This window comes from Athene cunicularia, assembly GCF_003259725.1.
Source record: "Athene cunicularia isolate RWA chromosome 5 unlocalized genomic scaffold, athCun1 chr5_part1, whole genome shotgun sequence".
NCBI lineage: Eukaryota > Metazoa > Chordata > Aves > Strigiformes > Strigidae > Athene > Athene cunicularia.
Window position 1 is genome coordinate 34,529,713 of NW_020799101.1, and position 14,795 is coordinate 34,544,507.

General features: G+C 35.7%; 1 protein-coding gene across 1 annotated transcript in view; it reads left to right on the forward strand.

Annotated features, from left to right (window-relative positions):
- The first annotated feature begins 835 nt into the window (after window positions 1-835).
- RYR3 (ryanodine receptor 3) overlaps window positions 836-14,795 on the forward strand; it is a 242,309-nt gene continuing 228,349 nt past the window's right edge. The window contains exon 1 of the mRNA XM_026848909.1: window positions 836-954. Coding sequence (XP_026704710.1) covers window positions 904-954 — 51 coding nt within the window. The 5' untranslated portion in view covers window positions 836-903. The remainder of the gene's footprint in view (window positions 955-14,795) is intronic.

The following is a 14,795-nucleotide window of genomic DNA, read 5'->3' on the forward strand; positions in this document are numbered from 1 at the left end:
AAGTAAATTTTCTAGAGTTGATCCATTTTTCTCCCTGTTCGTTTTCTAGTACCGAAGTAAAAACTAGCAATTTTCTTTAATCACAAATTTTGACGTTGGTTAACTGGAATTTAAAGTTATTTTAAATTTTATTTTAACATAACTGTGATTTATAGGTTTTGAAATAAATTTGTACCATCCTCTATACATATTCCAATGCAGTTCTGCAAAAGTGCAAATAAAAACCTTCCAGTCCTTGAGATACATGTATAAATACCATTTATAAGGGTAGCACAAATAACTACACATGGTAGGTTCAGATCATTAAGTCGTCTTGGAAATCAGATTTGCAGCTGCTTATGCAGAGAAGCAAGAAACGGAAGTTATTGTAAGCAAGCTGAAAATATCTGCTGTCAAAATCAGCTTGTCCTGTGATCATCTGATTTACATCCTTCTGCTGCACAAATCAGTAGGTTCAGAGTTGCTGAATTTTGTAGATTTCAGTGCAAAATTGGGTACCCTGATCTGTGAAAATGGAAGCGCAAGCTCTGCTTTCATTAACACTTCACCATTATTGCTGTTTTGACCAGACAGTATCTGGGGGGTGTGTGTGTGGAAATCAACACCTAGTGGTGCATATAATGCTTCCTACAATACCTTAACAGTAGGGTTTTTTTTTTTTGCCTCCAGGGGAGAGAGAAAAGGAAAAGAATTGCTTGCTAGGAGCTGGAAAAGCAGCGCAGTTGGCTCTGGCAGTGAGGGGGTTGACTGACAGTCTGCAGTGCAGTGGAGTTAGCTGAGCTCCCTATATGGCTGTGGATTAGCTATATGCTAATACTGATAGGAGAAGAGGAGCTGTACCTAGCGCAGTGAGCTGACGGTGGAGGCGATCAGAGTCTCAGCAGAGCTGACTCCTCAAGAGCCATGGCTGAAGGGGGTGAAGGAGGGGAAGATGAAATACAGTTCCTACGAACTGTAAGTATCTGCTTTTTATAGGTCATGTAGTACATGATTTTATGTCTCACGTCTATTCCTTTTCTGTTGTATTAAAAATAAAATGTTATTTCTGTGCTGGGCTTTGCCAAATGGGAGAATTGATTTAGTCAGTAGAAAAAATAAAGCAAGAATATGAGCTTTAATAGCATCAGGCAGTCTCAGTGTGTTCTTCCTTGGATCTGTTCAATAGCCAGTTTGGTATAAGGAGACCTATTTCCGCTGTAATCCCCTGTGTTTGAAGCGTCCTCGTCAACTTTGTACTTGGGTTTCTAAATGTAGCATGCCAAATATCTGACCTCTGAAACTTCTGTCTAGGTTAGATTTCACTGACATTAACAGAAGCTTTGCAAATAGGAGAGCCTTAAAATGATGAATAAACCAAGCAAGCCCTTGATGACCTCTTCTGCTAAACATGCACACACAAGCACACTTGTGTGTGTAGGGAATACCAACAGATGTTGAAGTCGGGGTTCTGCAAATGTTTGGGGTCTTTTCTCTGCTTAAAAGAAGCTTATTTTAAAAGGAGAGAAGGATTTCTTTGGGAAGGGGTGTTAATTAGTGAAATAGTCTTCACTTGGTGTAATTTTCTATAAAGAGCCCTCACACCATTCTTTCCTAAAGCTTTACACAAATCTAGTATGACAACCAATTTGGACTTTTAAGCAAGTAGTGTTCATGCATTAATTTTTGGGAAGAGGATAAGATCCTTTTCATCTGTCATCTTGTGTGTCATTATTTTTACCTTGCATGACTAAGAGTGTTTTGTTGTGTAACTAGCATGAAAAAACTGCTGTTGATGTGTGTATTCCCTCTTCTTTCCATACTATCTTTAATTTGCATTCATCACAAATAATGTTCCAGAAAACGTCTCCTCTAAAGTTGATACAACTTTAAAAGGATAAGTCTCTAAAATAAAACATGCTAAGTGCCCAAAGTAGGAAATTACAAGGCTGATTTCAGGGAGTCTGGGAATATTTATTTCTGGGAATTAAAGTCTGGAGAGTGGTGATGGCAGCTGCTGCTGCTTATGTAAATTGTTTAGGTGTGATGAAGTGTCATTAGCACTTTTAAGCCTGGGGGCATTTCATAGGGGAGGGAAATGGATAATCACAGTGAAGTATTCTTTCCAACATCCCTTTGCTCCACTCCACTTTTTAGAATTATCTATATTACATAGTTTAGGAGATTCCTCAGCCTTTAGGAGAAGGTGCTTTTAGCCCAGACTGGAGCTTTAAATGAATGTCCTTCATTCTTTCACTTTCTAAGATATTGCCTTGACTGAACAATCTTTCTCAGTGATGAAGCGAGGAGCTTTGCCTATTCGTAGATAGCCTGTGTGTGCTACGTGAAATGGCAATTTCTGCTGCTGTGACCCGTTCTTATACTAGTAGGACCCTATTGCACTTAATTCCAACAGGTAAAATAAAGTGCTAAATGAAAGTGGGGGCCGAAAATGGAAACCACAAAAGTGAGACAATGCAGAAGTGTTCTTTTTACTTGGTGATAGGGAATCTTTTATGGGGGAAAAAAAAATGGACTACTTTTCTGTCTTGGAAGCTCCAGCTTCTCCTTGCTCTTGAACAATCATATTAGTTGCTGCTGTCTCCTCTCCATTATAACTTACTTCACCTCATGGAGAAGGAATCAATTGTTGTTTCACAATATACTGAGAAAGGAACCGTTTATTAGGTACAGAGTACTTCAGTGATGTAAGCCTTCAGTATTTATTACTTACAGCTTTTACTGCTGCGTAAACACTCTTTGTATATACAAACTGGGACTGCAGCAGACTTTTAGAACTCTTCCAGGGAAATTGTTGATCTATCAGGATCTTCTCCAGATCAGAATGCTTTCTGGAAATTTGAATTGCCAGTGAGTGATTCCCAGGCTTGTGTGGCTGAATCTTCCTTTGGAACTGTTGATCTCCATATTCTTATTTCTGAGTCTGTAGACAGAAGTGCTCTAGGATATTTTAGATTCTCAGAGATACCTCTTTCTTGGTGAAGTATAAAATAAGATTAAATCTCTTTTGATCCAAAAGTATTCTACAGTATTTTTTTGAAAGAGAAGGAGAATTAACTCCTAAAAGTCCAGAAAAATTGATTTTTTGCTTCCTTAAAGGTAATCTTTCCCTTTGTCCCCCATTTTTTGTTGACTTGGATTTTGATTTATTTTTTTTTTTTTAATTTTTGTTGTTCTTCCAGATCTAAGTTACTGCATGGTTTTGTGCATCATTTTAAGGCTCTCTGCTCACATAGAAGGGCTAGAAGCTTGGGAATGAATAAAAATGATACCTGTATTTGTTTCTAGGGAGAAGCAAACTTGTGGGCATATTTATAAACTTTGATGAAAAGGTTTTCACTATCACTTTCTGTTCCAAATTTATCATATCTGATTAATTTATCAGCAATGGGAATGGCAAAAACCTTAAGAACAACTTCCAGAGAGGAGAGGGAAAGAACACTTTCATTGTCATCACTGTTGATGTAGCAGTCATAGTAATAGTAGTATGTCTTCTGTACTTATTTCAAGTAAGTTCCAGTTTTTTGTGTGGTCTTTATGCACAGTGATACCATTTACAGGAGAGTGTTACTAATACAGTGTAATTTCCTTTCCTATTTTTCCCCTGATTTGTAAATTCAGTGTGAATATAAATATATAAATACACACAGTTTTTTCTTCCACTGCTACCCTGCTTCTGTGTTTTTGTTACGAAATCTTTGATGTATGGTTTCTGTAATAATGCTTGGAATTCTTTCTCTAGTTTTCTGGTGGCTTTCTTCTGGATTTGACTCTGGATATTCAGTGTGTGTATCTACTTGTGTGTTGTGTATGGAAGGGAGAAGCAAAACACTTGTTACACGTGTATAATATGCAATTCTGCTATTTCTTAGTTTCCTGCCCTGGTAATGGTTGTTTTTCAGATGACTTTATTATTTGTTTGTTATCCCTTCCTAAGGTGTGAGAAATTAATAAAAGTAATGTTTATGTAGCATTAGGTGAGAACATGTGTGAAAACCCATGCTGTTTTGAGATAACATATTAAGGGGTATAGAGGGAACCCTGTTGCCCTTGGCAATGTGAATGAGTGAGTAAAGCATTCTCATTCAAGCCTTTCCTAGCTACTGGGACTCTGCTAGTGTGACAAATTGACAAAGCCCTCTCCTCTCTGGAAATTATGCCCAAGTTCTCTGTCATTCCCACTGCTGCCAAATAAATCAAATATCAGGTGATTCCCTGGAGCAGATAGCTTTTCTTTTCCTCCATCAGAAATATCTATGTAGTCACTTGCTAACAGAGAGCATGACTGGGACGAGTCATTCCCCTGCCCAAAGCATAGGAGCTGTTTAAATGTACTTGTCACGAAGCATGTCAAAGTTGTTTGCCATTTTACAGTCCAAATTATGGTGGTAACATGAGTTAATAGGTGTATTGCTTTGTTACTTCTCCTGAAATTCATTGCATTTATGGAAAGTGGTTTAAAAAATTTTTTTTTTTTTTTTTTTTTTGAGATGGCTCATAACACATTAGTCAAGGAAGTTTGGACTTGTTTACTGTGGATCTGAAGAGAGTGTGTGTTGATGTGCATGGGTGTTCCTGTGTGTATGCCTTTGTGCGTGTGTCTTTGCCCAACTAGTTACAAACTCTTCATTTCTCTGAGAGACAGAGATTCTTCTTTGACTTTTGCTCCTTTAACAGCTTGTCTAAATGACCTAATTTTAAGTGTTCTGATAAACCTCTCCAATCACTATTGCAGATAGGAGTGTTTTCTGTCATAAACTGAGTGTAGTTATCTGTTATACTTAAATAGCAAAGTCCTGTTGTTACAAAGATATAGAATAGAATATTTGGATTTTTTTTTTTTTTTTTCCCCCCAAGGTCTAGTCCATGTACATAGATTTACACAGTGAGTTTACAGATTCTTTTTTTCAGGTATGTTTCTGATCATTTGTGTGTTAAATGATCAGAATCAAGACAGTTGAGTGGCTCATACACTTTTGTATGTGAGTACACTGTCCTATGTATATTGCTTGAAAATAAGCTCTTCTATTGTTCAGATGTTGCAAATGAGATGGGAAGTTATCTCAGTTACATTATACCTGACAGGTCATAGTGTAAGAGTTAGATTTTCTTTTTTTCCAATAATTTTCGCTGTTGCCAAATACAAATATAAAATTTGATTATATCATGGGTTTTTTTTATTATTTTAGAAGTTGTACTAAAGCACTTCAGTTTATCCAGATTTAGTGTGGCATAAACCCAGTTCTTCTTTAGATGCTTTTAATACATGTTTTATCAAACCTGTGTCCTTAGTGGTGTATCCCTAGTGACGTAACAAAGAGTGTGTGAAATAGAAACATTAAAATAATTCGTCCTTAATAGTCCGACAATATCTAACAGTTACACTATGAACGGCATGCTGATATTCTGTAGTGGTGACCTCTGTGGCTTGATTCAGTAAAGTGTGAATATCTACTGTATAATGCTCACCAGATATATTCACAAACAGATATATCGGATAAATGTCAGACAGTAATGGAAGATAATTCTAGGGACAATTTTTTAGCAGTGGTTAATTAAAAACTGGGTAAATATGGACATTGTTCTCAGTGAGTTGTGTATGAGATTATATAAAAGCAATATAGAAATCTATATATAGTAAAAGTCACAAAGGCTAAGGAATAACTTAAGATACATTGATGGAATTTTCCTGAAGTCCCTTTTAAGTGAGCTGGTGCAGGTTCTGCGGGCTTCTGAGTGTGTTCCGTGGTATTGTTTCCAAATTAATTAAGACATTTTGTCTGTTGTCAATGAAATGTACTGCAATTCATGATACTGTAGTTGTCCGTTAGTCAGTCAATGCCTTTTACAAGAAGCATAAAAAGAAAGGAAGAATAATGCTATATAAAACTTGAGTTGCTTCTGAAAACTGGTGTGTATTAGGAGCTTAAGTGATTTTTTGAATTAAATGTTTATGTATCTGTGTATCTATTTGTGTGTTAAATCTCCCCCTTCTCATCCTATTGCTATAATTTCTAACAATTGTATAGCAGTACATACTTCTAAGTCTCCTAAGAAGAAGAAAAATGGTACAACAAACAAGAAGTCTTTCAAATAGATTTGGTTTTGCTTCTTAAACTTAAGGCTATCACCAGTATAGCTAGTTGCAGTCGCTCTCCTTGCCTTATGATCTTTTAGTTTCTACTGTGGAAATCATACTTAATTTTATGAATTTATCCTGAATTAAATTTCTTAGAACTTGTAGCATCCTTCTTTGCAAATAATATTAGTTTGTTTATTTTCACCAACTGAATCGCCACTTTTACTTCCCTGCATCTGTTTGCAACTTTATCAATAGGTTTGTCCAGTTTGTCACTATATGCAAAACAGATAGTTTACTTTTGTTGTTTGCCTAGGACTATTTCCTTACCGAAGGTCTCGGTAATATCATAAGGTGGATTTAAAATATGACAGGTTTGCCAGTGCATTATATGCTGTAGTGTGCTGTGAGTGTTTATTTTTGATGAAATAAAAGTAAGATCTGCTATTATTTGCTACTCTTTTTCAAGATTGAATTTTAAACAAATGCTCTACCATACTATGAACACAACAATCGTGCCTTCAGACTGTATAGCGTGTCTAGTTTTTAGCTCTGGACACACTGGAATAGTGGCTCGATGTCTGTATCGGAGTTACTCATTTGTAACAATTTCTCTTTTGGGGTGAAATAATCTAATTTAAGTGGGTGTTTCAGGCTCTTGGTAAGGAATAGTTCTTTGGGAAAATTGCACCATGTTTAGATTGAGAAACACAAGTAGTTTGATATGTTTAATATTATGAAAGTTGTTTGAAGTTTATTTAATGGTTAGAATTTTATAGGTGCTGTTGAGGAAAAGAGAGGTAAGTGGTGTAGCCACAGCTGTGTTATAATTTGATAGAACTTCACATGATTTGTTTTGATATACTTGGGTCTTTCATTCTCTGAGTTAGGATCTTGAGGTCTGTTCTCAGCTTGTGGTACAAATACAGAACAAGTGGAATGTTTACACCACCAAAAGCTTCCAGTTAAAGTAAGAGAAAAGATAACAGTGAATAGTGAGAAGGGCACATGAGAAGGCAGTGAAATGATATCCAGCATGTTGTTAGGTAGTAGTTTTTATGTTCTAGTTACAGAAATAATTATAAAGTAGATTTACTGGTGTCATGAGGAAAAAAACCCTTTAAATATTCTGGGAAAAATGCATTTGCTAGGTGATAGTGTGTTGAAAGACTTTATCAGGTAAAGGGGGGCAGAGAGGAGAAAAGGCAAATAGAGCTTTTGCAGATAGAACAGGTGGACAGTGAGGACTTGCATCATGATTAGTCAGAGGTAAAGGCGGATTTCTCTCTATCAAATTGAATGTACCTGAGTTAGGGACATGCTTCTAAAGGTTCTGACATTCCAGGCTCCTGTTGAAATGTTGTTTGGTCTGTTTCTCCAATACCTTTTTTTTTTTTTTTTTTAATGGATCTATAGAATAGACTGTAAACCTATTTTGTCCTACAATGACATAGAGTAGTAATATTTGGAGATGCATTGTACAACACTGCATATGTAATGATAGTACATGTATGTATGATGTATGTGTAAATATGTCATATGATATATGCATATATATGGTATATATATGGGACATATGTATTTATATGTAATGAGTTGCGCTTTTGCAAGCTGCTTCTTATTGGTCCAGTCTACACTAGATAAAAACAAAGCAACATTGCACTCCATGAATTCAGCATCATGCTTTGCTAGCTACTGTTTCTTTCTAAAACTTAACTTTTTTTAAAAAATGCTATTTCAAAAAGAAATCAGTGTATGTGCTACAATGCTGTAAATACAGTGTATAGTTACAAAATAAATGTAAGATTAAATACAGTCATGATTGATTTAACCCCTAGGATAGATCTAACTTGTCAGGTTATGGGTTTTTTGCGGTATCAGTGTTAATGCAGGTCTGCTGAAATAACATCTAACTTGTTACAATCAAGAAAAAGGTCAGTTTCACCTTAGAATGTTAGTGAGTTAAAAGCTTTTTTGATAGGATTTGTGATCATGCAATAATCCTAAATTAATACTCCAAGTATACATTTCCCTGTTTCCCCCTAGCCCCAGTGGTGGGGGGATTTCTCTTCTGCTCAAGCTCTGCTTTTTCGTGTCTGAAGGGGGATTAATATCTTCAGTAATAAACAGTGAGTTTGCTAGTGATGTTCCCACGTTTTTATAGAATGCAGTAAGTGGGTTGCCTGATCTCTGTGCCTTTTTTCTAATCCCCTGCCATGCTAACTGGGTATGATTCACGTTGACATCCAGCTGTGAGTATTGCTTCTTTCTCAGTTCCCATGGCAGTGCTGTGACCACACAGCCAAATGCTGCCAGGTGCATTAGATACAGATTCCAAAAAATTAAAACAGGGTTGTGGGCAGGGAGGAGAGGAAAAATAAATTTGGCACACAGTTATTTAGAATATATTGAATTCAATCTCAGGACACTAGTTTAAAGTCATATATTTCTTGACTTCATTCATGAAACGCGTATTTTCCCAAATGGCACATAATAACAGTGCAGATATATAATAAGCACAGACCTCTGTAGACACTAAAATTATCGTCTCAATTTAAGAAAACAATTGCTAACATAAACACGGTTTAAAAGATTCAGAAAGAAAACATGAGTCATTAATGTATGCCTCAATGAATATTTTGATTTATTTGCTCAGTGTAGAAATTTTAAATTTAACATTGTCTTAATGTCATTAAAAAGTCACCAGACCATTAATTATGTCTATGAGTTAGTACAATGTAGTGCTTTTAGTGCATCGAAGATTAAAAATTGCATACCAGACATTACTTAAAATTAATGTATGTTGTTCTAATTGCAGAATATTTTTCCCTCCTAAATGTTTAATTCGCTTGGGTAACTTTTGGAAACCTGTTTCCTGAAAATTACAGTGGTGTTCTGAAGCACAGTTGGCAAATATGTGACATCCTCAGAATGTGTCTAAATAGTTCAAGATTGATATATGCATAGGAATTATAAAAATACTAGAAAATGGATTTTTTTTTTTTTTTTCCCACCCCTCCTAGATCTACTTTTGGTAATGTCTCATGTGCAGTATGATGCATACATCCGTGTGTTTGTCAGCCATTGTGCACCTGCTGTCAGTCAGTTCTCAGTCTTAACAAGTGTTCGGCTGTAAATAGGAGCTGATGGCCAGTCTGTTGATCAGGTAACCTCTCTTCCAGTTCTCTCTTTGGGCACATCATATCTGTCTTGAGGAGTGGCAGCTTCAGTCAATAGAAGCCATAGTAGAGACAACAGCAACATAAGGTGAAAGATTCAGTAGGGACATTGGGCTTTTTCCTTCTACTAGACTTTTATGTAAACAAGCAAATGCTAGTTCCTCAGAAAGACGAGTAGTCAGAACACGTTTGAGCTGGTTTTGGTCTACCACAAACATCTCTGACAGTCTTGAGCATTACAGCTACTTCAGCATTCAAACAGGTTCTCCAGTACCTTGTACCGGAAAACCAACTTCCCTTGACCCAATTGCAAGACCTTGAATGCTCTCCAGTAACAATATAATATAAAAACCCTGCAACTTAAATAAAATCCTTTATAAATTACTTGTACAAACAGTAGAATTTCAATTCAGAGACTTGAAACAGCTGTTTAGCAGCAGATGCAGAACTAATTTAAAACACTGAAGATTTAACATGCTTTCAAATTGCATCAGCTGTACCATGTACAAATGGGAGTACAAGGATCATCAAGCTTAGACTATATACTAAAATGCCTCAGATGATTCACTAAAATGCTTAGGGCTAAATGACTTCCATCTCTCAAGACTTCCACTGAAGTTCATTGTCTGCACTGTCTCATCTCTTCTGTATATGAAAAATGCCCAGAAGACCTGTACACCTGGAACATATTAAAGATACTTAATGTCAGTAGTTTGTAGAATTCAGAAGCTGCTTGATAATATATAGAAATGTTGATACAGTCAGTGCACAGTCAGTTAACATTTTGATTTAAAAAGCAAACTAACAGATCCAAACTGTCAGTATTATACTCCAGGCTACTAGCATAACCTAGCGTATCGGTTTCTGTTGCACTTTCCAAAAGATCAAAGTCAACAGACTTTATAGTTCATATGTAGCCAGAACTGGGAAAGGTGGGTTTTAGAATTTGGAAGACCTCAAATCTGATCATGGATGTCATGCCTGCACTTTTGTAACCAGGTAACCTTTCCATGCAGAACATTCACAGGAGAGAAGATTCGTTGCTGCATACATGTTGACCATCACAGGAAAAAGTGCTCATAGGGATTAATAAGATTTGATTTCCTGATCAGTCATTATCTGTGGGAAGTAAATTGTGATTGTATTAACAGTATGTCCAACTTTGCATTTTTCTCTTTATTTTATGTGCTCTTCACATACATTAGAATTAATGAGTGAGGTTTCTAAATGCATATAACAATATTAACTTTCTAATTTGCAGACCCTAAACCTTTTCTGTAAGAGTTGTGAGTTGCTGTAAACTGAATTTAAGACTCCTTACTTGCTTCCTTAGTAAGGTATTGCAGATCTCTTGAAAATGGTCCTGCCTGAATAATGTGGAATTCAGCCTCCATGATCATAATTTATTTTTCTTACTGTAACTGGTATAGGTGAAGTTACCAGGAGTGGCTGATGTTGACTAGCACCATTGGCTATCACTTTTAATGGCTGAATCACCCAGTGTTTCAACTGTGAAGTTAGATTTTATTTTTTTTTTTTTAAAAAAAAACACAATGTAAAAAAAATATGTTTCTTTCAAAAATGTCAAGAGTTTTCTCTACTTGCTATACTGGATCTTAGGTGGCTGTCTTTGGAAATATTAAATTTTCCCTGTCTTTAATGTAACTCCATCCTGTGAGTGGGTAAAATAGTTTTGTGCTTGAATATTGAGTAGTACCTCAATGCTAACACTTAAGCAAAACCTGAAATCAGTGATCAATTATTATTCTTATAAAAGTTCCAATTAAGCCTTGTTGAACTGAAATCCAGCAATTTTAGTGAACCTTCTGCAATTACAACCCTTTAAAGAAATTCTATCAACCAATATGAATCTCTTCCATCAAGCACTGGGAACACTGGGTATTTATGTTTGCTTTAGATATTTGGGTTTATTCATGATTTATTTATTTTCTGTATTGTGGTTTTGCTCAAGATAACCATAAATTTTTAAAAATTGCTTCCATAAAATGGAAAAAAGGTAAAATTTTTGATCTTGTATAAATTCAAAATCTTTTCATCTGTACAGTTAAGAGATACTACATCTAATATTGTACCAGGTAATATGAAATTAGAATATTTGGATTATAGGAATATCTTTAAACTTGTGTCTAATCAAATCCATAATATTTTTCCTCATGTTTTTCTTTTATCTTAATAAAGATGTTGATGTATTTGTTGGTATAATAATGATGTTGCTGTATTTCTTCTAGTGTTTAAAACTTTTTAATATTTTGATTTTTACAAAGATGGAAAAAAGGACATACATAATGAAATTAACTATCATAGCACTAAACAACAAGAAACGTTTCAATAATAGAAACATCTTATAAATTTGTGTTTTACAAGAGAAGGAAAATTCAGCATCTACTATAGGACTTTTTTTCCCACCCTTACAGTTTTGAAGCAATGGTTTTATGCAGCACTGAAAAGACAAACTTACTGTCCAAAAGCTGGTTTCATAGAAGTGCATATAAAGGTGTTACCGGAGAGGGGTATGGGATGTGGGATTATATTCTTTGCCAGTGATGTGAACATTTACTCACTGTTCTTCAGTTTAATGCATGAAATAATAAGAGTTTAGTATATCAAACTTGGCTTGATGAACTGCTTTTCTTTACTCGTGCAAATCAGCCTGAGTTTCAGAATTGTTTCAGTTACACATTTTGCTCCACATCTCCTTTATGCACAAAATTATACGGTATGGAATGCTCATATATTTGTGAAAGTTGAGGAGCATATAGCAGCTACTAAATTAGCTAGACATAAACAAATGGTGATGTCTAAAAGAAGAACTTGATATGATGTGTCATTTGTTGTAAACACTGTTTAAACAGCCGGATTGTTCCTCCAGTATGGAATACATTCTAATCGCTAAGCTGTTACACAATAATGATTTTCCTCAAGCAGGAAAAAAGTAGATTATCACCTGCATTTAAACATTCCACTTATGAAAATATATTGATAATGTTAAATAATTTACTTTATTAAGAGAATTTTATCAGAAGATAAAATGTTTTTCTTACTCAGGCTTTTTTGCTCATTTTTGCTTTGAAAGACCACAATTTGATGACTTGCTGTGAAAGCCCTACCTAGAGCTCAGTTACAGAAGCTGTCATTAATGACCTTTTACTGCTAACCAGAGTATAGTTCCTATTTCTTGTCATTCACTGCACAAGCAATAAGCTGTAAAGTTGTATCCATTGGTGCCTTGTTACTGAGAAAACACCAACTTTGAGAGAAACTGAATCAGGAAGTACAGTCTTCTCCATGATTAACTTCAAAATCAGGAAGCTCGATAGTATGGAAGATTCTAGATTCATTTTGAGCATGTAACTTTCATTTCATGACAGAAATTTGGTTTTGTTAGAAAGACTTATCCATTTTTTTTCTTGCCCAGGATTTTCCTAAGTCAGATTCTCTCAAGGTTAACCTTAGACTTAAATGACATCATTCACTAAATAAGGGTCTGCATATAAGGCTTAACTTGCCAATCAGTGCTAATGTGACCTTTCCTATCATTACCAATACAAAGAACATTTAGAATAATAAATCACAACATTCTAAAGGGTGAAATACATTCACCACAACATAGAAAATGTGAGGCAAAATCTTCAAGGGAAAAAAAAAAAAATGGCCAAAAGATGATAGTGGTGATATTCTGTTATAGGTAATCTGTGACGTCAGTGGAATGTTTCTAATGCTGTTTAGAAAATTAAACATGTAATTGAATAGCCCTGTCGTGTGTTCATGCAGTCTAACTTTATCCTAATCGATGTACTACTTTTCTCTTTCACATCTGTGTTTTCTTTCTTTGTTTATCTAAAAAACCAGACATGATCTGTAATGACAGAAGTCAGTAATAACATGGGAATTGATGGAAGATTATCCTGACCTCAGGCTACTTCCAGGCAACATCAGTTGACAAAATCCAACTGCTTTATTTTTGTGCATCCCTTGCATCTCCACCACACTGCAGGGAAACACCCTATCCGTTAGCTGTGTAATTTAGCTGTCTCAGAATGGCAGATTCAGTTACCAACTTCTGTGTACTCTTGATTTCTCTTCCTATCATTTCTTGAGCCAGGTCTCTTCACTGTAAACTGGGACTTGCAGTTGTTACAATAGAAGTCACTGAGTTATTCCTCTCAAGTGCAGCTGCAGAGTACAGAGGCAGTGACATGGTTGTTATTTACTGAAAAGTAGGTAGATTGTATAAACATGGCAAAGGTGGTGAGCTTTTAGCAGTGCTGAGTTAGGCCCCATCAGATCATGTCACTGTTCAGGTGCTCTTTTCTTTGGTGGTTGAGGTGGCATCTCGAGGGTAACATCTATCTCCTTTTGTTCCAGCAGAGATTTATGTAGTCGGGGTTCTTGGCACACATGACCATTGTTTGGTTCCTTTAAATGTTGGTGGGTTCTGTACTTTTTCATACTGATCAGATGCAAGGTTAGTGGTTTGATTGTGGGATAACTGCATTATCATGTAAGCATGGGGGGTGGGTGTGTGTGTACACAAGGTGAAGAGTTACAGTGTTTTCAGAAAGGTTGCCTTAGACAATGTTGTGCTGCTGTCCTAAAATAGTGGTCTGAAGCAATGGCAACACCTGCTCCTTCCTAAGTATTTCTTCTCCTGTTACAATATTATATATGTAGAGCAATTGCTGTTCCCTCTGGTTACTTTCTGTCTAGTATATGCATAGTTTGCAGGGCTCTTGTGATACTAGCTGTGCTTGGATCACTGACTTCAGGCCTTGGCTTCAGTTATTTGTAAGTTAGTGTAATGTTCATAAGTAGAGCTTGATAAAATGTTACAGCTACGTGAAAGGGTCAGTCCTGTGTAGTTACATGTGATGACAGTGCACTGCTGCTAAATTGTAATTAGTTAGAAGGCAAGTGTGCTAAACATGAAAGCTTGCAGAAACAAAAAGGGAGATCTAATGCATGTATTGAACAACCAAAACTAATCAGAAATGCAATTTATATGTTTATATGAAGATTTGCTTGTGAAACAATGATTCAACATTGAACAAGTGTAACAACCACTCCTTATATTACACTGAGTAGTATTTTTAGTCCGGTGATCTAACGATGGCCAAACTTGAGCGAATGATCTTAAACCATCTCCAGTAAACCAGGATTAAAACCTGGGTTTGTGTTTTAGACCAGTAGTGGGTTACATCTATAGGAAAATTTCATCTGTGGGAGATGGTAGGTGACACCACCCCCCACCCCCAACCAAAAGAAAAAACCAATCCAAACTTGAAGGTTTTGTAGATGGGCATTTGTGATTAGTACCACAAAATTATCAGAAACAGGAATTTTTTTTTGATTAAAGGGATGGCAGCTAAAGGAGGGATGAGTTGTAAAAGACTTAGTTATTTAATGTGATAAGCAGGGAAAGGGAAAAGACTAAGGTGCAATTTTTTTTTTTTTTTTGGTGTGACAAGAAGGATAGTAATACCAAAAAAAAAAAAAAAAAAAAAAAAAAAAAAAAAAAAAAA